The sequence below is a fragment of the Diorhabda carinulata genome, chromosome 5, assembly GCF_026250575.1.
Source record: "Diorhabda carinulata isolate Delta chromosome 5, icDioCari1.1, whole genome shotgun sequence".
NCBI classification, from domain to species: Eukaryota; Metazoa; Arthropoda; class Insecta; order Coleoptera; family Chrysomelidae; genus Diorhabda; species Diorhabda carinulata.
In genome coordinates, this window is record NC_079464.1 from 18558467 (window position 1) to 18580590 (window position 22124).

Sequence of the window (22124 nt, forward strand, 5' to 3'; positions counted from 1 at the left end):
AAATTTAAATATTTTATTAAAAAAAGAATAATAAATAATCATGTTTTTATATAAGATTCCCTCCTTTAGCTACTTTACACATCCTCGCCAATAACCCAGACATCTGCATCAACGAACATAAACCGTCGACTACCCTCTGATGGGTTAAACCAATTTCCTTTATAAATTCCAATTTCAATCCTTCCTCCATATCCATATTCTTACAGACTTTAAATATATTTTTTATTATATCCTCGGCGGCGTATCCCAAATTCCACAACAGCTCCACGACTTTATAAGCTTTCCTAATATCGCCTTCGATGCAATGTTGCAACATATCTTTAATCAACATCGGATGCGGTTCGTCGCACACTTTAAACACATTCTCGGAATTGACTTCTCCGAATCCGTTGTGAGTCGATTGGAGATTATTCAAAGCTTGACGCATGTCACCTTGGGCTGTGAAAACTATCGCTTCGAGACCGTCTTGGGTATAATTTACCTGGTTGGTGGAATATAATCGCTCATTTATTTATTAATAGACAATTTTCATTGAATAAATCGAAGCAAAAATAACAAATATTATATACATATATATATATATATATATATATATATATATATATATATATATATATATATATATATATATATATATATATATATATGGCAAAAAAACGTGAAAATACTGAAAGAAATTCTACAGTCATAGTTGCGTTTTTCCGACTTCAGTAGGCGTAATAGCGAAAAGCGTTCGTCGAATTTGAACGAATGTTATTCGTCCAATTTCTACAATCATAGTTTGCGTTTTTCTAAATTCAGAGGGCAAAATAGCGAACAGCGTTCGACGAACTTGAACGAACGGCATTCGTCCAAATTCGTAAAATTGCGGTTTGTACATTTTTGGCGTAAGTAGATGAAATTCTTTCGTGCGAAATTTCACGAATGGCGTTCGTCCAAATTCGTAAAATTGCGTTTATAAATTTTCGGCGTCATATGAAATTCATTCGCGCGAATTTGTATGAACGACATTCGTCCAAATATGTTAAATCGCAGTTTGTAAATTTTCGGCGTCAGTAGGTGAAATTCGTTCGCGCGAGTTTGTACGAATGGTATTCGTCCAAATTCTACAATCATATTTTGTGTTTTTCCTACACTATTAGGCAAAATAGTGAAAAGCGTACGGCGAATTTGAACGAACGGCATTCGTTCAAATTCGTAAAACTGCAGTTTGTAAATTTTCGGCGTCAATAGGTGAAATTCGTTCGCGCAAATTTGTACTAACGGCATTCGTTCAAATTCTAAGATCACAGTAAGCGGTTTTTTCGCACCAATTGGTAAAATACATTTGAAAAAATGCGTTGGCACATTTAAAAAATTTGGAACAATTGTAAAAATTTAAGATTACTTTTGAACGCACCTCGTAAACACAAAATTATTTGAATATATGTAATAACATTTTTTTGATAGGAAAACGATAGATATAAAATGAAACAGTTCTTACATTCTCTTTTTCACATATTTGTAATATTCTAGCCATAATTTGTGCATCACTGAGCCTCGAATATCTCAATATGGCACAACGAGATTGTATAGCTTCAATCACTTTTTCACTATAATTACACGCCAAGGCGAAACGAGTTGTGTTACTATATTTTTCCATTGTTCTGCGAAGTGCTTGCTGAGCTCCGTCTGTCATACTGAAACAAAAATTTTCAATTTCTTATAATTTTTGTTGAAAATATGAAAATTCAATACCTATCGACTTCATCTAAAATGATTATCTTGTGTCTACCGGGTGGTAACGTAACTTTTTGTTGAGCAAACATTTTCACTTTATTTCTTACTATATCAATTCCTCTATCATTAGATGCATTCAATTCTAAAACAGCTTCTTTAAAAGCTGGTCCTAACAATATCTTAGCTAAACAAAGAATTGTCGTTGTTTTACCAACACCAGGGGGACCCTAAATTATATATAAATATTAATAACATTCTCATACAAATAAATAAAATCTACTTACTGCTATAATTATATTAGGCACGTTTCCTTGTTTTGAAAATATAGATAATCTTGTGATGGTATCTTCATTTCCCATTATTTCTTGAAAAGTTTGTGGTCTATATTTTTCAATCCTGAAATAAGACCGCTATAAACAATGACGAAAATGGATCAAATATTGTTTTACCAAGGTAAATTACAATGTTTTTTTATCGGTTGTTCTTCGTTTTGATAATTAGATGTCGAAGGTCCAGGCATAGGTTCATCTATCAATTCTATACTTTCCATTTTTTCAATAATATATATTTAAAACGTGAAAAATAACACAACATCCAGCACTTTGTTGATGATTGTTGAATTTTGACAGTGACAGTTGATTTCCCTCCAATTCTTCTACATTGTTTTAGTTGTATCTTTTGATATGTAAAAATTAAGATAATAATTCTGAAATAACCCTTTTTCAAATTTTTTTTTAAATAAAAATAGTTTTGAGTACGCTTTCTTGTTGATGGTATTAAGTCAGTGAAGCCCTAAATAAAATTATACATAAGCACGTCTTCACTTTCAAATATTCTCAAGGTCATTCAAAACAAACTTTGTATTTTGAAATTTTTAATAAAAGAATTGATTCTAAAAATATTAAGGATCATGAATGATGTACATGCCTTTCAAACAAAATAATTTCATCACATTTAAAACATGTAACTATGTTTAAGATCAAAACTTTTACTTGAAATATTACAGTCGACCAGTTAAGTTTAAAAGATCCTTTTTATTTCAAACCCCTTATACCACACTTGAACGATTGTACCAAAACTACCCTCTCGGAAAATAAAATACAATAATACACATCATAAACTCCTTGTAATACTATTTAATATAGAAATAATTATAATATGTGATTGTTAATGTCGATTTCAAGAAAAAACATATATTTGAAAAATTATTTCATCAACTAGGGAATTTTCACCCTACTGAGTATCTCAGCTCACTATTGATTTTCACCACCCCGATGTTCTGTCCGATTTCAGTTGTATTATTTCTCCAAATCGGTAAAATATGTCCGGAAAAACCTTTGCTTTTCAGTGTTAAAGTTTTCAGTTCGCTTTTCGCGTTTACATTATGTTCGTAAGTGTTGAAATATGATTGGAAAAAGTGTTACTCATTTTATATATGTCAATATTACGTTTAAGAAAAAACTCTATTAGGAAAAACTCGGGAAATCGTTTCCCGTTCGACTGTTTTTATTTTAAAAATAATGGAAAGTTGTTTTTTGTGGTATTCAACCAGTAGGTTGAATAGTAAGGAAGTAGAGAAATTGTGACAACAAAAAATAAAAATAAATTGACGCTGAAGGGTGGAAATATGCAGAAGGAAAATTCGAACCCTTCCCCAGAGGTGCACCAATATGTGGGGCCCTATAGATTGGAAAAAACCTTAGGAAAAGGTCAAACTGGTGAGTAAAATTAATATCAGGATTAAATATTAATAAAATTTCATTAACAATATATACATTTTTTTAAAAAAGTCTCTTATGAATTTAAATTATGATAAACACAATTTAGATTGGATTGAATAATGTATATAGGCAACACTTTAAACTTCGGGTGAATATAACAATAAGTTTAAAGTGTTGCATAAATTAAATAATTGTTGTATGTTATTTTTATGAGATTTTGAAGATTAAATGATAAAAGAAGTGATTGTAATCAGTTTAAATATGTAATTATTCAGCATTATGGCCTACTTCACCGTAATTTCGGTATAATGCTAGTTTGACGTCATTACAAATGCTTATTTAAATCATCTTCTCTAATAATATCTGTCATAAAGAATATCAAAGAAAAGAAGAATATTAAAGTTAAAAGTGTTGCCTATATATAAATTGTTAATAATATTTTAATTTGTTGTTTCTTTTTTCTATTTATTCATATTAATCAAAAGCAAAATGTTCTTTCAACTGCAACATATTTAATATTGAATCAAAAACGTTGAATTTTTAGTTGTTTCTATAGTAATATCCAATATTTTAATTGCGGAACAAAAAAAATCAAAAGATTACAGTGTTGCATATATATAATCATTTTTTAGATTTATTTTCATAAGAATGTATGATTAGATGGTAAGAGAAGGGATTGAGATCAGTTGAAATATGTAATGGTTTGTCATTATGGCCTATTTCTCGGTTACGACATCATTTTCCTATGACGTCACTCTAAATACTTAGTTCTTCTCCGTAAACGAGATTAAAATAAATATTTTCGTGTCAGGTTTCGTGCAGATAAATCAAATAGTTCTCCATTGAATTGATTAAGAATCACTATGTCATAAATTTAGCCAAAAGCTAAAAGTATTGCCTATTATAATTCGTTCAATTATAATTTAACTTTATTATTTTCTCTTCTCATAAATCACTATATGAATATTCATATCATGAAGATATTGTTTATGGATTGGAATTTATTTTCTATTTAAACGAAACTAATGAAAATAGAAGAAACCAATAATTATATAACGTGGCAACACATAACTTTCTGTTGCTTAAAATATTGCCTATATACAGATTCTACTTTTATAGCAATTCAAGTATTAAATAGTAAAAGAAGTGATTGTGATCAATTGAAATATTCAATCATTCTTCATTATGACATTTAAAATAATTAGTTTTATGTGTATTTTTTGAATAGTTCAATTAATCATAGAGATAAAAATATAACTAAAAGTAAATAGTGTTGCCTAAATATTTAGTATTGTTCAAATATGCATTAGAATGTTCCACGCAGTATAATAAAATATTAAAACGTAACGATGTCGTGGATATATACGTTATACAATTGCACCCCTATGGAATGAGAATGAAATTGTGTAAATACAAGAATTATGATTCAATGTTGTTGACCTTATCTTTTCGACTGTTACGCAGTGCTGCTGCCATCTATATTTTAAGATTTAAAGGAAAGTGGTTCCTAATTTGGCATTTAACTGCCTCAACAGCACCATCTGAATGTTAATAAAGTTCAATATACATATTTGAAATTTGACTAAATTCTAGGAACCTGTACGCAATATAACGAAAATATTTTATAACTGTGATTTGTGTTGCAACTTAGAAATGTGTTAGTCTAGTTGTTTACGTTGCGCCGTGACAACCCAAAAACGGAAGCGATATATAGTAGATTTGCGCGCTATCTCTTAGCGTTAAAAGAATAATAAGTTAAATGTCACATTGACAAGTATTTTCTCTGTATTAGGTTATAAAGTTAGTAAAAACTTACGAAAATTTAGTTAACTACTTTTATGAAGAAATTATGTTGATTAAACAATAAAACTCATTGAATCTCAATAGAATTTTATTTTCTATAATGGGGTTTATCAATAAAACCGGAGTAGTATTTATGACACAATTAAAACAGTTTTATATACTTCAGAACGAACGACAGCGTTGCCATTTTAGAAATACGTATTAACGTATCTTCGCGCTTTTTTAGGGTTAATAATATTATTTCAGAAAACACCCTAGATTCGAAGGTATAGGGAGAATATTAAAAATATTATCATTTACATTTAGTAAATTATTAACTGGTGAAGTAACTGAAAAAAAAAGAAAGTATTTCGTACTAATATTTTATAACCAAGATAGACACGTCCATGGCATGCTGTTTTCACGTGATCGGCCAAATTGGACAGGACCGTATTTAGTAAAATTCATACATAATGAAAGATTTCTATATCAAGTAGTTTGACATACAGATGTCGATATAAGTCAGGCAACGCTCATAAATCTGGCAACGGTATGGAAAAAGATTAAAACGAAGCATTTTCATGCTTTAGACATTTGTGTCTGTGTCATGTTAACACGTGCTCGTCGAGTAGAATGAATAACCGATACAAGTTCACGATTCAAGAAAGTTTTTTTTCTTACGTTTTATCTAAGTAGGAACGCGGATTACGAAACTGTGTTTACCGAATTTCAACAACAATTTCCGAACTCGCCGCAATCAAATCGTTCGACAGTGTGGAAGACGTACCAGAAATTCTTAAAAACGGGCTCTGTTGTTGACACGCTAGCTTTAGTTGAGCAGCCGAACTATGGAGAATCGCGGCTATTGGAAGAAAATATCCGATGGTTCCGACGAATGCTGAAAAGCTCTTTACGACGAATACTAAAACGCGTTTAACGTCCGTGTCTCCTCCACGTACTTCACGAGGATGATTTCAATCGCAGATGACGTGCCTGAATACCTTAATGTTAATTTTGGAGAACGGATACGCAGACGAGGATTCGTTGAGTGGTCCCCAGGGTCGAGTGACCTGACACCATGTGATTTTTTCCTGTGGGCTCTTTCGCGGACAGTGATAGATAATTGCCACTTCGTGGGCGTAATATACATTATGACACGATGTGATTGAAAAGTTAATGATAATTTTATGTTTGTCATTGAAATTCTGTCTTTTACTTACTTGATTTTTTAAAAACTCATACTAGATTGTTAGATCTAAAAAAATAACATAAAAAACTCGCTGCTGTTTGTAAAAAGCATATCAAATACATCGCGAATTGGCCAAATGTTTCAAATCAATTATAACCGTACAGAACCGGCTCCACGGTCCATGTCGCGGACGAAAATTTTTTTTTAGATAATAATTATAAATTTAATATAAGTATCATATATGTATTTTCAAAAAAAAATCTATTTCGTTTCAGGTCTTGTGAAATTGGGGGTACATTGCGTGACTGGGAAAAAAGTGGCTATAAAGATAATAAACAGGGAGAAGCTTAGTGATAGCGTTTTAATGAAAGTAAGTATAGCACAATGAATATTCCTTTATCTTTATAAATATTCGAAATTATTACAAAATGGCTGCTACGTAAAATAAAAAGTTTTTATTCAATCGCCAGAGGCATCGGCCACAACATTGTTTAACGACCCTGTGGCTATAATAGTTCATAGTTCATACGTGTGGGCTGCCGTGAAGCCTTTGAGCACACAGGCCTTCAGATAGGCCCCACTTGACGTCACCAAAGTCCGATGTCCTTTGAGAAGCCCATCAAGAGCTTTTACTTGAACCCTTTGATGTAGTTAGGTAGGTTGTAGGGTTTGTCCAGGTGTTTAAACCGCGCCCGTGTGATTGCAAGGTACTCAGATAACGAGGTCTGCAGTTTCGTCCTCCTCCATGAACCAGCGGCACTCCGGATCATCCGTGATGCCCATGAACGTCTTCTAACCATGCCCGGTCATTAGTTTGATTTCGCGCCTATTTAGCCGGACCAGTTGTTTCGTTTGTCTCATGCCAGGCGTCTCAACACATCACTGTCGAGCCCGCCTTGCGAGAAAGCTGTTGAAAGACGCTATATCAGCGTTTTTGGCCACACCAAGAATGAGTTCTGGACCCATTGGTGGGTTCGCCGATCCCAGTCCGGCGAGTGATTCCGCTTCGTCGGAATTCGTACCTAACCAGGCACCCAAATGAACTGGATCTTGCCTGTTGGTATAATAAAAATCAATCCATCCTCCAGTTAATCCTCCATGGCAACATGTCAGGTTTATACGACAGATGTTGAAGCAACTCCCAGTCGAACTTTGCAATTATGCTTTGTGCAACTTTGGAGATATGTGGAGCAGAATTATTTCCTCTACGAGGAGTCTAAGTGGTTTTATCTTGATTATTAAGGCTAAGGAATGTCCGAACTCGAAGGATTTGGACGTTGAAATCGAGGATGACCCTGCTGAGGATGCAATCTAGATTTTTTTAGTAGTACCAAATGTCGTCGCTGTAGGAAAACAGGGAGCAGTAGTTACAGTACTCGTTCTATAAGGAGTTTCTTTATTGGTCTTCAGGCGGTAATCCATCATAAAAATATGATAATAGTCCAGTGAACAACGGTAAAAATTTGTTATTGCCTCAGGATTCACTCAAGGCGTAGTGAATATGCGTGAAATTTTGAAATTAAGTTCTATTTACTTTTCACTTCAATATCTACCTTATGTTGATATGTGCAAATTATTGTGAGGGGTGAAAACTGCCCCTTATTGTCAAAATTTAATAAAATGAAAGTTGAAGCATTTAGAAGGTAAAGAAAAAATATTTGTAAGATCAATATAAATGTTGTTTTAGGAAATTATTTATGTTTTTCAACCCTACACATACATAGCTATGTAGTCGATTAAAAAATCGGGAAAATATAGGAGAATTTCAAATCTATTAGGTTCAAAAGGTCTGCAATACCCTGAAACCTTTTAAAAAGGGATCCGTTTAAAGGGTTCCAAAACGCTTATTTCTGAAGTTATAAAAAAGTTTAAAAAACAGAATTTGTATTGAAAAGAGCTAATTTTTTGTTCTTCAGCAGTTTTAATGTATTTTTCATATGTTTTGAGTTATTTTTAATGAAAAACAATTTTTTAAAAAAAATTAAAAAATGCTTTTTCCATTCTAACCATATTTTTTTTCAGCATCAAGCTTTCTACACCATTCAAAATTTTGATCCTATCATTTGAATTCAATTATTTTATTTCATGTAGGGTGGCAATTTTTGGGGGGTTTCTATCTTATTTTCGTCATAATTCCCTTATTTTATGTATCACAAAGTTTTATAAAGTCTCATTTAATTGGTTTTTTAGAAAAGTTTCTATACATTTTTTTCGTAAAATTGACCGTTTTGCAATTATTCAATTTTCAAAATTTTCGTTTTCACCTTTAATAAATCATAACTCGGTCGAAAAAAAAGCTACTTTTAACAGTTTTTCCGATAAAAAAAAAGTTTTCGTGTGTCAAATTCAAAATTTCAATCATGATTGAGTCAAAACATATTGACTTTTCTACGGTTAATTTCCACCACCGTTGTTCACTGGACTATAACGGATATGTCACGAAATAAGAACTACTACGTATATAAAGTTCTATTAAGTCTAATGATACTCAAAAATTCCGTATTCTCTTCTAGGTTGAAAGGGAAATTGCAATAATGAAGCTAATTGATCATCCACACGTCCTTGGTTTGACCGACGTTTACGAAAACAAAAAATATCTGTAAGTTTCCTTTTACTTCACCTCCAATGTATTTCAACGAATTTCATTGTCTACTGGGGTTTTATATATACCCCTGTATATACACTGCCGACAAAAAGTTCCTAGGACAAGATGAAAATTATTAAAAGTGAAATAAATGAAAGTTAAAACAAGCTTTATTTTCAAAATATTAAAAGATAACTTTCTCTGATCAAAACATATTTTATTTTTTCTAACACACTTTTTGGTATATTATTCCAAGACTTTTGAAGAACCTTCCAAATATCATCCAAAGAAGTTGGAATCAATTTTCGAAATTTCTGATCCATGGACCCACAATAATTCTATCGGATTAAATCCGGAGATTATGGGGACCATTTCATTATTTCTAACTAAGCACTATCTTTTTTATTTTTTAAATAGTGAGACAAAACTTAGTTGTGTGCCTTTAGAGGCATCCCAGAAGGGTTAGCACTTTGCCCAGGGTTTCTTCATTTCTGTAGAGGGCCTATGAAAAACATCCCCAGAATCTGCGACGAACATTAATTCATAAACAGTTTGAACTAATCAGATACATAACTTGCTACAACTGAATATTGGATTCTAAAACGTAAATAGACGAGTAAAATGTATCTGTCTGCAAGGGCGTTTGGTTCAAACAGGGTACCAGGGTACCTTTTTGTACCCCATTTTCTGGAAAACAAAATCTAAATTAGAGAACTGATTTAGTTATGAAAGGTTGTGAAGAGGGTGATACCACATATTCATCTTCTTCTTTGATAACATGTTTTTCAAAAGCTCGGCGGTCTGCTACCAGAACTTCCTTTAAGAGGTCTACGACCTCTTTAGTCAGTTCTGGAGACGAATTACATTTTCGTAACTCTGATAATACGCCTTCCGACAGCTTTGGCCAATAGAAATGAATTTAAGTTTACGGTTCGATGTTTTCATTGGTGAACAATGGAGATGATAAGTCCACGTGGACTGACGGTTTTCATTTTTTACTTTGGTCTCCTGCAATTGTTATTAGAAGAACTATACAAAGGGCTTCCCATTGTGCTTTTTATACCCATTTGTACCAATTTTTTCAAAACGGTTGATGGCATTCCCGACAGTAGAATTAGTATATTTAATTTTTTCGCAAAATTTAAGTAAATGGAAGTTAGAACTCCAAATTATTATAAAATGGATAGAAAAGAAATACAATGATGAAAATTACGTCATAAATTACCTAACGAAACACAGACACGAACTTTGGTGGAATAATTTCGGTTCATATTGTGTTATTTTAAAACAGAAATTGACATTTTAAAATAGAAATTGACATTTTGTATCACTTTCCGTATTTTTGAGATTTTGACATATTTTTGTTTTAATATTTCTCGCATCGTAAGTAAAATTTGTAGTAAGAAAATGTCATAAAACATTTAAATCTCTCTAAGGTGATATAACTTTATTTAAAAGTGATTTACGAGGTTTCAAAATAAACAAATAAAAATATTATAAGTGGAAGATATGGCTTCATCGTTTTTCAAAATATTCTTCATTAAGATCACTTCTGCATGTGTTTGAACCATTCCTATTGAGGTACCTCCAAAACATGTGGTTTTGCAGGTCAAAAATAACAACCGCTTCTTCGGTTGTTATTTTTGACCTGCGGAACAAGAAGAAATCATCGTGTACCAAACAAGGAGTATACGGTGGATGAAGCATCAATTTAATGTTTTGACTGTTCAAAAACGTTTGAACTGATGTCGCGGTATGATTCGTCTTCTACGATTGGTTCCTCTGATTTTTACGAACACTTCTGGCAAAAAAATGATGTTACATTAAGAATTGACCGTTCTAGAGTGCTCTAGAGACATGTCCAGTTATTTCGAAAAAAACAAGCGACAATTTGCTTCGAAGTGTGTCATGCGCGAAAACTTTTGTTTGATTTGTAACACCCATACAATCGATTTTTGTTTTATTTTGGGTTCATGTGGATAGATCCATGATTCGTCGCCTGTACGATCCAATTCAATATTGTGAGTGGAACTAATGCCCAAGTGCCTCAATCTCAAAGTATGTCCATCATAAAAAAACAACAAACTTAAGTATTAACCATCGTAAAAGAGAGTATGTGTTAATATAAGAAGAGTTAACCTTAAAAACAGAGAAAAATTATGAAATCGCGTATTTTCGGTGATACTGACACGAAAACGATATTTATATTTCTCAAAAATTAAAGAAACACATTCATAATTGTCTTTTAAATGGAAAACTCGAAAAAAAACCATCGTAAAACTTCATATTTTATTATTTTTAAATATATATACCACAAAATTGTAAAGAAATAGCTTTATTCGCGATAGATATCCTGAAAATCCTTTGTTCGTGGAGCACAGATTACTACTTCCGAACATGTTCTGATTCGTTCGTAATATAAGTTCAGAACATATTCCGAACAAACCATGCGTATTTGAAAAGTTCAGATGATATTCAGAATACATTCAAAATGTGTCCAAAGTATCTACCGTCAACAAAGCGTTGTATTTCTTACATCAAAACGGTAGATTTCCCGTTAAAACACTAGATTTGACAACACCGAATACATCGTGTTTTATGAATTATTCTGGCAACCTAACCTAACATCCGACTCAATACAAATATATGACTGAAGGTAATTTAAACTTGGCAACTATGTGCTAATATTCTGTGATCGTGGTTGTTTAAGATCTTCAGTTCTATGTGTTTTAAGCTGTGTTTACACTATATCGACTTTCGGCCTGTCCACATTTGCTACTACACTTGGACGTGTCGATCGACGAACGTCTCATAATTAAATAAAGTTTCAATTTACTTGATGATGAGTGATGAAGAAGATGCAATCATCATTGCCACATTTTGTAGCCTGCTGGACAGCCGACGATACCACCAAAAAGGTTTTAGTAAAAGTATAATTGGTGTAGAAAGTGAATGGTGTAGATCGACAAAATCGAATGGTGTAGATCGAAAAAATCGAATGATGTAGATCGACAAAATCGAAAAGTGTAGATCTAAAAAATCGAATGGTGTAGATCGACAAAATCGAATGGTGCCGATGGACATAGTGTGAACACAGCTTTAGATTAGCGTAGAATTTTTGTTATTCGAATTAAGCTTATGTTCTATTCATTACAGTTACTTGGTGCTGGAGCATGTTTCTGGTGGAGAACTTTTTGATTATTTAGTTAAGAAAGGAAGATTAACGCCGAAAGAAGCGAGAAGGTTTTTCAGACAAATAATTTCAGCCTTGGATTTTTGTCATAGTCATTCAATATGGTGAGCTATTATTCTATATTTTATACACAATCTAATAAATACGAAAATTCTCAAAATTGGTGTATATTTTGGTATTTGGAAAATCGACGTTTTTTTTTAACAGTATGAATTCATTTTAATTATAATCAAATAGGTTTATTTAACTAGAATTTGAGTCAAAATGGAGATACCAGTCAACAGTGATTTTTCGAAAAGTCTTGACCAAACTTAGATTTTGAGCTCAATTTGAACCGATTAGGACCAGTAGATTTCAAGAAATCTCAAAATAACTACGACAAAATTTTTTTTCAAATATGGTTTTTTTGAAATAACTTCTAAACGGCTCTATCGATCGATTTCAAAAACTAATCAGCTCTTAACATCAAAAAACCACGTAGATCGCCATCAAGCTGGTCAAAATCGGTTGATTCGTTCGTGAGTTATTGCTGTCTAAAGAAAACCGAAAAACGTGTTTTGCTGATCGAAAAGATCAGCCGATTTTTAGTTTCCGATTTTGTTGCTTATTCTTCAGGCTCATTTGAACATTCTTCAATGTAGCAAATGAATTTCTTCAGCATTTGTTGTTCAACAAATCAAGTTCAAGGTAGGATGTTCTAGAAAATTGTTGCTGATCGAAAAGATCGGCCGATTTCTAGTTTCCGACTTTGTTGCTTATTCTTCAGGCTCATTTGAACATTATTCAATGTAGCAACTAAATCTTCTCTCCATTTTTCGTCTAACAAGTCGAATTCAAGCTAGCATGTGTCAAGAAAATTACTGCTGGTCTTTTTTTCCAATTTTCGGTAGTACTAGTGATTTTCAGCAACTGAATAGCAACAAAAAGCTTAAAATTTTGCATATTTTTTTTATTGATTTTTGCTAATTTGATACGGCTACCTTGGTAGAGCTAGCTCTAAGTCAGACCAGGTACTTACTGGGCTTATCTTGGTAGATAATTACCTTATGGTTTTTTTACAGTCATCGAGATCTTAAGCCAGAAAATCTGTTATTGGACGAAAAAAATAACATCAAAATAGCCGATTTTGGAATGGCCTCTCTACAACCAATGGGATCTATGTTAGAAACCAGTTGTGGATCTCCTCATTACGCATGTCCGGAAGTTATAAGGGTAAATTTAATTAATTTAGATAATTAGTTTTCTCAAATGCGAAATATGAGTTAAGTTATTAAATTTTGAAATTTATAACGTCAACTGTCATTTCCATTCGTATGCAATATGGCTGATGAATCATATATAAGTTACACGTAATATAACATGTTTTACAACGTTGCCACGTTATAAATATTTTCCAAGAATTCGATATTACTTACGCTGCTTTTATCGTTTCCAAATAAATAGTTTTTATTTTGGGGGGGGGGTCATTTCAGAGAAATAAAAATCATTGGGAACATGTTGAATTAATAAATAAACTGTAATTTCGTTTTTTCGACAAGAAATTAATGAACTACAATTTGTTTTTTAACTTAATCAAGTCTAAAGATGAATTGGGAAAAATTTGGACAAAAAAAAGAAAACTTTTTGTTTTATAACTAATTTTTTGTTAGGGTGAAAAATACGACGGCAGGAAAGCAGACGTATGGTCGTGCGGTGTAATCCTATATGCCCTTTTAGTTGGAGCTTTACCCTTCGACGACGATAATCTTCGACAACTTTTAGAAAAAGTAAAAAGGGGCGTTTTCCATATCCCCCATTTCGTTCCCCCAAACTGCCAAAGTTTACTTAGAGGGATGATCGAAGTCAACCCAGAAAAACGATTAACAGTAAGTTAAATTGAAAATTTCAAAAAAAAAATATCACTATTCACTCCCATCTAAATCCGAAAACTTCCTCAACATTCCCCTCAATTTCTGTTAAATCCCCCTATATAGAAATCGAAAGTAAACTCGAAAACGGCTGGACCGATTTGATTAACTTTGATATTGAATTATCTATCCAGAGAAGGTTTAAAAGGTGAATGAATATGAAAATGCTCGGAATTAAATAAAAACAACAATTTGCAGTCAAAAATAGGATCAGTTGTAACATTAATCAACCTCGACCGAGCAATCGAACAAGACTGGTTGGTGAAAAAGTTGAAGAATAACGTTATTGAGGACGTATTCCCTTCAATCATGAAGGGAAAATACAAAGGAGGGGATGTCTTGATCCCGCGTATACCGATGATTCGATTTTAAACGTTCAAAATTTCCGGTACGTCTGGCAATTGCGATAACCATAAATAAATCGCAAGACCAGTCACTGGAAGTTTGCGGAATCAACTGGAGTTTCCCTGTTTCGGACAGGTACAATTAAACGTCACGTATTCGCACGTCAAAAACCTTCATCTTTGTTTGTTAACGCACCATAAAACAACAAATAATAAATACTTTATAAGAAAGTTTTAAAAACTTTTGTAAGTAAGTAAAATCATGTGTAATTAATAGAAAATAATGATCATCATCTAGTTATTCTAATATAATGATTATAAGTTGACAGAAATCAATAAACATCCTTGGGTGACGGCCGGTGGTAAAGGCGAACTCGAGTTAGAGCTGCCGATGATGGAAGTCGTTCAAACGCACGTTCTACCGTCCATAGACGCAGTCGATCCCGACGTACTGCAAGCGATCTGCAGCCTAGGCTGTTTCAAAGAAAAGGAGAAATTAATTCAGCATTTGTTAAGCCCCAGTCATAATACGGAGAAGGTTATTTATTTTTTGTTATTGGAGAGAAAGAGGAGGAGACCCGCATGCGAAGATGAGACTGATTCGTTATTGAGAGTGAGAACTGGAGATGGACAAGATCCGCCTAAGAAGAGGATAGATACGTGTAGGGTTAATGGGCAAAATACCCTTCAGTTTGGACAGATTAGCGAAGGGTCGCCGTTAACGCCGAGACGGACACATTACAAGTTAGTAAATTTGGTAACCCCCAATTTTTTTTCGAATTTGGAATTTCATTGTCGTTCATGAATATTTTTAAAAAAATGTGAATATTAGCTTGTTTATAGTCCATTAGTTTGACGTACGAAATGATTTAGCTTGACTGAAAGCAATAAAAATGAGATTAATTCAAATTTTTACATATAAAAGTTTTTTTGAATTAAAATTTTTTGGAAAAAAATATATGATAAAAGTTTCATTGGAAAAAAATCGAATTATAGGATTCTCTGATGGGGCTCATATTTTGTTTAAATTTATATAGAAAAACTGAAAAAAAAAATTTAAAAATTTCCGTTATTCTTGAGATATTTTTTAAAAGTTTCCAATTTCATTATGATTTAGTGAAATTTTGGAAAATGTGAATACCGGTTTGTTTATAGTCCATTCATTGAGAGTACGAAGTGATTTAACCTGACTGAAAGCAATAAAAATAAGGTTAAATAATTTTTTTTAAAAAGGGGAGAAAATAATTTTTTAAAAAAGGGGAGAAAACACTTTTTTTATAATTAATTTTTTTCTCGTACAAAATTATATAGATTAGTCTCAAAATACGTGAAAAGGTCATTTTTTTGATCAGATCAAATTTTGTATTTCTTCTTTCCAAAAATTCCAATTTGTTTCGGAAAAATTGAAATTTTTTGTAAAAATATAATTTTGATTGGAAAAAATCGAAATATACGAAATTCTGATGGGGCCCATTTTTTGTTTATATGTATATAGAAAAAATGTAAAAAAACAAAAAATCCAAAAAATTTCGTTATTTTTGGGAAATTTTTTAAAAGTTCCAAAATTCATTTTAATTTAGTAAAATTGTGAAAAATGTGAATTCCAGCTTATTTATAGTCCTTTCATTGAGCGTACGAAGTGATTTAACCTGACTGAAAGCAATAAAAATAAGGTTAAATCAATTTTTTTTAAAAAGGGGAGAAAACACATTTTTTATAATTAATTTTTTTCTCGTACAAAATTATATAGATTCGTCTCAAAATACGTGAAAAGGTCATTTTTTTGTTCAGATCAAATTTTGTATTTCTTCTTTCCAAAAATTCCAATTTGCTTCAAAAAAATTGAAATTTTTGTGTAAAAATATAATTTTGATAATAAAAGTTTCATTGGAAAAAATCGAAATACTAGAAATTCTGATGGGGCTCATTTTTTGTGTATATGTATACAGAAAAATTGAAAAAAAAACAAAGAATCGAAAAATTTTCGTTATTTTTGGGATATTTTTTAAAAATGGAATTTTGTATAATGTGAATACCGATTGGTTTATAGTCCATTCATTGAGCGTACGAAGTGGTTTAACCTGATGAATGGACTATAACGAAAAAAAAACTACAAATTATCCAATTCCACAAAATTGATCGTCATTTTTTCCAGAAGACATCACGCTAGGAGAAGTCCTTCGACAGGAAGCACCCACAGTAGTCTTAGTATACATTCCCCGACGCGATCACCGGGAGCATCTAGTCCCGTGATGTTCAATAGTACCATAACTCCAACTAACACGCATTGTAAGTTAAACATCAACAAAAACTCTTGTAGATTTCAAAAAAAAAACTTTTTTCCCCAGCTGGTATGTCTTCGCCGGTTAGTCAACGCTCAACCACTCCCCATCACACCCATCGGAGCTCCACTCACGTTTCCTCAAACACCCACGTGACGGTTACACCCCCTCCGGCTACTCCGACCCATCATCGAGCGAATAGCAGCGGAGGGGCTTCGGTCATTTCGGGAATGTCGCTGACGTCACCGGAAAGCGATACCACTAACCTGGTGACGGGTCAGTATGCAACCGAAACGAGTCATTCGGTTTCATATAAGGATTTTGTTAAAGGTCCCTCTATTTTAACCCCAATGACACCTCCGGGGTCTCCGCATTCTAGTACTACGACCCACCATTGGCGATCGAGACTCACTACTATTAAAAATAGCTTCTTGGGATCGCCCAGGTTCCATAGGAGAAATAAATTGCAAGGTAAGTTAAATAATGGGATTTATAAGACGTGGTATCGATTTTTTTTACGTTTTCAGCCGCTTCCGAGGAGGTTCATTTGACTCCGGAATCGTCTCCGGAGTTAACGAAAAAAAGTTGGTTCGGTAGTCTGATGACGACCGAAAAGGACGAAACTTTCACGATATTAGTTAAGGGGAAACCGCTAGCTAGCGTTAAGGCCGATTTAATTCACGCTTTTTTATCGGTGAGTTATTTGGTTTTTATAATTTTTTAATTTAGTTTATGGAAAGGCGAATTACATTTCATTGGAATTTTCTATTAGAATTGTGATATTTACAATGAAAATTTCAAATATACGATTTCCATTTCATCATTTTTCTGGGGAAGTTTTATTTTTCATCTGATTTTGGTAGTTACAACAAAAAAAATTGAATGTCGTTTACATTCTTAACATACGAGAAGCGATAGGTAATAACTAATATTTTAGTGCTTTTTAAGTAGATTTTTTAAAAATAAAAAGAAAAATCCACAATTCAAAGTCAATATTTACTTTTTAACGCCTCCCTGTAACATAAACATCCGTATAGAGATCGAAAATTTTTGAAATAACAACGACTAATGTTCCCAGAAGCAAATAAATAAATATTTGAACGGTTTTTAAGAATATTCAAAAAAAATAAAAAGAAAAATCTACACTTCAAAGTCAATAAGTACTTTTCGACACCTCCCTGTAAGATAAACGTTCGTATATGTCCTACAACATGATACAACTAGGTTTAAAAAAAAATTTTCCATGCAAATTATATTAAAAATACGTATAAACATAATACATTAATTTATCACCTTGTATAAATACCGCAGCACAAATCTTTTCTTAAGACTAACTAATCACCCTATAGGAATATCGTTAGAAAAACCTTTGATTATATTATTCTTTCACAATAATATATCACCCTGTACAAAACTTGGATTATTTGATTCTTTTATAATAAAAAATCAACCTGTATAATTTCATAAAGAAATGTTGGATTATAGATTTCTTTTACAAGTTATTTTATCTCTTAACATGCGAAGTTTGCGAGAATCGGCTCCACATTCTCGTATTTTCCTTGCGATATTCTCGACCGATAATTTTAACGAGAATTTCGACGAGAAATATTTTCTGTACACACTATGAAGGGTCTCAATACAATTTTTAAGATCGATGACGATGAAACAGCAGAAATAAAGACTTTTATATTATAATTCAGTATCCTACAGGATGTTTTACGCTTAAAAACGCCTAGGAACGTCATTTCTAATTCGTTCGTTTCATATTAATGCTCAAATAACACTCACAACTACTTTAAACGATCGCCACTGAGAAACATGAGAGTGTGGATGGTATTTTGATCTCTCGATCAACGAACTTTGCGAGAATCGGCTCCACATTCTCGTATTTTCCTTGCGATATTCTCGACCGATAATTTTAACGAGAATTTCGACGAGAAATATTTTCTGTACACACTATGAAGGGTCTCAATACAATTTTTAAGCTCGATGACGATGAAACAGCAGAAATAAAGACTTTTATATTATAATTCAGTATCCTACAGGATGTTTTACGCTTAAAAACACCTAGGAACGTCATTTCTAATTCGTTCGTTTCATATTAATGCTCAAATAACACTCACAACTACTCTAAACGATCGCCACTGAGAAACATGAGAGTGTGGATGGTATTTTGATCTCTCGATCAACGAACTTTGCGAGAATCGGCTCCACATTCTCGTATTTTTCTCGCGATATTCTCGATCTCTAATTATCATACAAATAAATATATTTTTAGATAGCGGAATTGAGTCATTCGGTGTCGAGTCCTATGTCATTTAGAGTAGAATATAAACGAGGTACCACCGGACCGGCGATGTTCCAAAGACACGTTAGATTTCAAGTAGACATATCGCCGATAATTAAACAATCAAGAGATAACACCAAAGAACATATTTTTGCCATTACTTTCACTCTACTTTCAGGTGAGTCCTCTAAAACGTTAATCCGGCAGATTTTGTACCGGTTTGAACAGTATCCGAACTCTTCAGCATAATAATATTTTTTGTTAGGTAATATTCGAAGGTTTAGGAGGGTTTGCGAGCACATCCAAGCGCAGGTGTGTACGAGACGACCTCCTCCGAGTCCGAGAGCCCAGAGGAAGTTTACGACCGAGTTGAGCGAAAGTTCTAGTTGCGGATCGGATTCCAGTGAACTATTTCTTAATACTAGACAGGTAAATCAATCATTTATCACGATGTATTCATTTGTATATCTAGAAAGTAAGCGAGGAAACGTTTTTGACGATTTTTTTGACGCCATCTTCAGGTTCTAACGTGATATTGTCAAGCGGTTGTTGTTTTTTTATAGTTAAACGTATTACAACTAGAAAATAGCGATTTGGAAAGCGAATGCAGCGTGTTCGACGTCCGTACCGCCGCTAGGGAAGTTTCTCGACGAGCTTCTACCAACAACAATACGGAAACGTGTGAACAAAATAATCCCAGTACCCCGAAAGCCGTTCGATCGAATTCCGAAAATACGGAAACATGCGAAAAAAAATGTATTACGACAATGTCTGGTAGCTCTATTGCGTAATATTTTTTTTATGTAGCCTAATTTTATTATTATTGATGATGTTTGAACGTTAGTGGGAAACGGTTTTTGAAATTTTTTATAATCGTGTTTACTTGTTGGCGAGTCACTGTCTATATCAAAAAAATAATCATGAAATTCGTGTTACGTAAATTAAACTCTAAAAAATAATTTTTCCCCACATTTTCAACTCAAACAATTATTAAAAAATATTTCATTGCAAATTATCCTAAATGCGGACCTGTCTTATATGAAGCTACTCTATCGCTGCGGCATCTCATTAGATCGATTTTAAAATTTATTAATAAACTTTTTGCACGTTTATGAAATTTAAACGAACGTATTTAGAAAAAAATATACGGAGTGTAAAAAAATTTGAAAAGCCGTCTCACTAATAAAATAATACTCCCTGTTGTTATCCATGTTGGTTGTGGGAAAGATGTACAGTGACGTAAGACATAAAGTAATAATAGTACTGATACAAATAACTCATTTAAATATAATTAATTAATCATTTTCAATTACAGTAAAAATTTTTCGTATTTTGATAAGCACGTGATCGCGTCATAATAAAAGGAATTCATTCGGACGAGTCCATTGTGAGGGGTTTCTGGATTCATTGTTTTAAATCAGTGACGGATGATGGCAACGTTGCCAGTTCAATTTTTTCTATCAAAAATTAGTTATGAAATTTCTTACGTAATTTTTTATGTTTGAATGTTATGTATAGTGGTATCTGCACTGGTTGAAATGTGTTATAAGCAAAATGCTTTCGTTAATTGTGATTTTAATAAACAATAATTGTGTCAACCTTTAAAATTTTTGATTCATTCCTATTATTACAGGGTAATTCTTCGATCATTCTTATTATTTACAAAAATACAGGGTGCTGAATCAAACAAACAATCAAATACAGTCGAACTCCAATAATTCGAACTGCAAGGGACCGTAGCAAAAGTTCGAATTATCGAGGTGTTCGAATTATCGGAGTTGTGCACATTTACATACATATATGTATGCATTTCGATGCATCTTTCCATTTTATAAATAAATATGTTTGTTATGGGTATATAACATGTTTATTTATTTATTTAAAATAATAATTTGTATACGTTTGAAGAATTTTTGGTCCTAAAAAGGACCGATTATTTATCTTAAAATAAAAAAAATACATATATTTATTTTTTTGTAAAGAAATCAGCTATGCTAGATTGCTTCATGCTGACGATTTTTTCCTTTGAAGCAAATCGAGTGATTCGACAAAATATCGTCGTCTTACCTACAATCTGAAGATTCGAATTTTTCAATTTTTTTCAACACTAACAGTTCGAATTTTTTAATACCTTTGTACATACATAATTTATACAAGAAAAATTCGAATTTTTCAATTATTCGAACATCAAAAATTCGAACTTTTCAATTATTTTAACGCCAAAAATTCGAATTTTTCGGTAATTAACACAGAAAATACGAATTTTTTTGATAATTCGAACTTCAAAAGTTCGAATTATCGAGGTTTTTTTACATGTGTTAGTAATAGGAATGTCAAGGGACCGACGCAAAAGTTCGAATTAACGAGGAATTCGAATTATCGGTGTTCGAATTATCGGAGTTCGACTGTATATCTAAAAGATCGTAAAATATTCAAAGTAGGATAAAAAAAGTCCCCGATAGTAGCTTTATTGAAATACGTAATAATATATAGGGCGTTTTATATAAAATAACCAAATCAACATAACCAGAAATGGTAATATATTTAATAAATTTTTGAAGAATCACCCTGTAGTTGTAACAGCACGTTTTTTTGACTGAAAACTGAGTGTAATATTAAAAACTAATTTTGATCGTAGTAAAGAAAATTCATTCAAAAATAAAAATTAAATATAAAACAAATTTCACATTTACCATATACAGGGTGTACCAATCTTACGACAAACCTCGCCATGTCGATTATTTTAAGAGATATGAAAAGAGATATAAATAAAAATAGTTCTCTTCAAAGTCCATTTCGTGATTAACCCTAAATATACCCCTGTATATAATAGCGAATTCGGTTTTTTAAACCTTTCGATATAAATTTGCTGTAGTCGTCGAATGTTTTTTAATAATACCATTTTTTGCGTGACACTAAAAGAAATCTGAATACCCAAAGGATGAATTGAAAAAAATACATCTTGGCAACAGTGTAAAATATTTTTAACTGTTTTATGTGAAAGTTGTTGCAATAAGTGAGGTTAGGTTTGCAATATTGACATCGGAAATCATTGCTCGTGAATCAGATAGAATTACGTTCTAAAACGTTGGTAGTTGTGTGACATCGGTCGGTGT

At 32.4% G+C, this 22124-nt stretch overlaps 2 protein-coding genes across 3 annotated transcripts; one reads left to right on the forward strand and one right to left on the reverse strand.

Moving 5' to 3' along the window:
- On the reverse strand, positions 1–2330 carry LOC130893882 (replication factor C subunit 2). Its single transcript, XM_057800322.1, has 5 exons — positions 2169–2330; positions 2004–2115; positions 1738–1946; positions 1484–1679; positions 1–481 (listed from the first exon to the last, which is right to left on the reverse strand). The coding sequence occupies exons 1-5, from the start codon at positions 2267–2269 to the stop codon at positions 47–49; spliced, it is 1053 nt and encodes a 350-aa protein (XP_057656305.1). The 5' UTR covers positions 2270–2330; the 3' UTR covers positions 1–46.
- A 641-nt stretch (positions 2331–2971) lies between these two features.
- On the forward strand, positions 2972–20709 carry LOC130893794 (serine/threonine-protein kinase BRSK2). Of its 2 annotated transcripts, XM_057800166.1 has the most exons (14): positions 2972–3437; positions 6687–6781; positions 8925–9010; positions 12152–12292; positions 13250–13400; positions 13838–14053; positions 14762–15183; positions 16595–16728; positions 16788–16997; positions 17052–17192; positions 17249–17415; positions 19000–19186; positions 19274–19437; positions 19572–20709. In XM_057800166.1, exons 1-14 carry the CDS (start codon positions 3347–3349, stop codon positions 19797–19799), a joined length of 2433 nt encoding a protein of 810 aa, XP_057656149.1. In that variant the 5' UTR covers positions 2972–3346; the 3' UTR covers positions 19800–20709. The 2 variants fall into 2 exon arrangements, with proteins under 2 accessions (XP_057656149.1, XP_057656148.1); XM_057800165.1 differs by having other exon boundaries at positions 16788–17192.
- Positions 20710–22124: the final 1415 nt, after the last annotated feature.

What these genes read in the sequence shown, in the direction of transcription:
- LOC130893794 (XM_057800165.1), top strand. Translation starts at nt 3,347, where the DNA reads ATGCAGAAGGAAAATTCGAACCCTTCCCCAGAGGTGCACCAATATGTG. An exon ending in ACCCAGAAAAACGATTAACA is followed by an intron (nt 14,054 to 14,761) that starts GTAAGTTAAATT and finishes AATGATTATAAG; the next exon opens with TTGACAGAAATCAATAAACA. An exon ending in TAATTCACGCTTTTTTATCG is followed by an intron (nt 17,416 to 18,999) that starts GTGAGTTATTTG and finishes ATATATTTTTAG; the next exon opens with ATAGCGGAATTGAGTCATTC.
- LOC130893882 (XM_057800322.1), bottom strand. Translation starts at nt 2,269, where the DNA reads ATGGAAAGTATAGAATTGATAGATGAACCTATGCCTGGACCTTCGACA. An exon ending in AAACATTGTAATTTACCTTG is followed by an intron (nt 2,116 to 2,168) that starts GTAAAACAATAT and finishes GTCTTATTTCAG; the next exon opens with GATTGAAAAATATAGACCAC. An exon ending in ATTTTAGATGAAGTCGATAG is followed by an intron (nt 1,680 to 1,737) that starts GTATTGAATTTT and finishes TTTTTGTTTCAG; the next exon opens with TATGACAGACGGAGCTCAGC.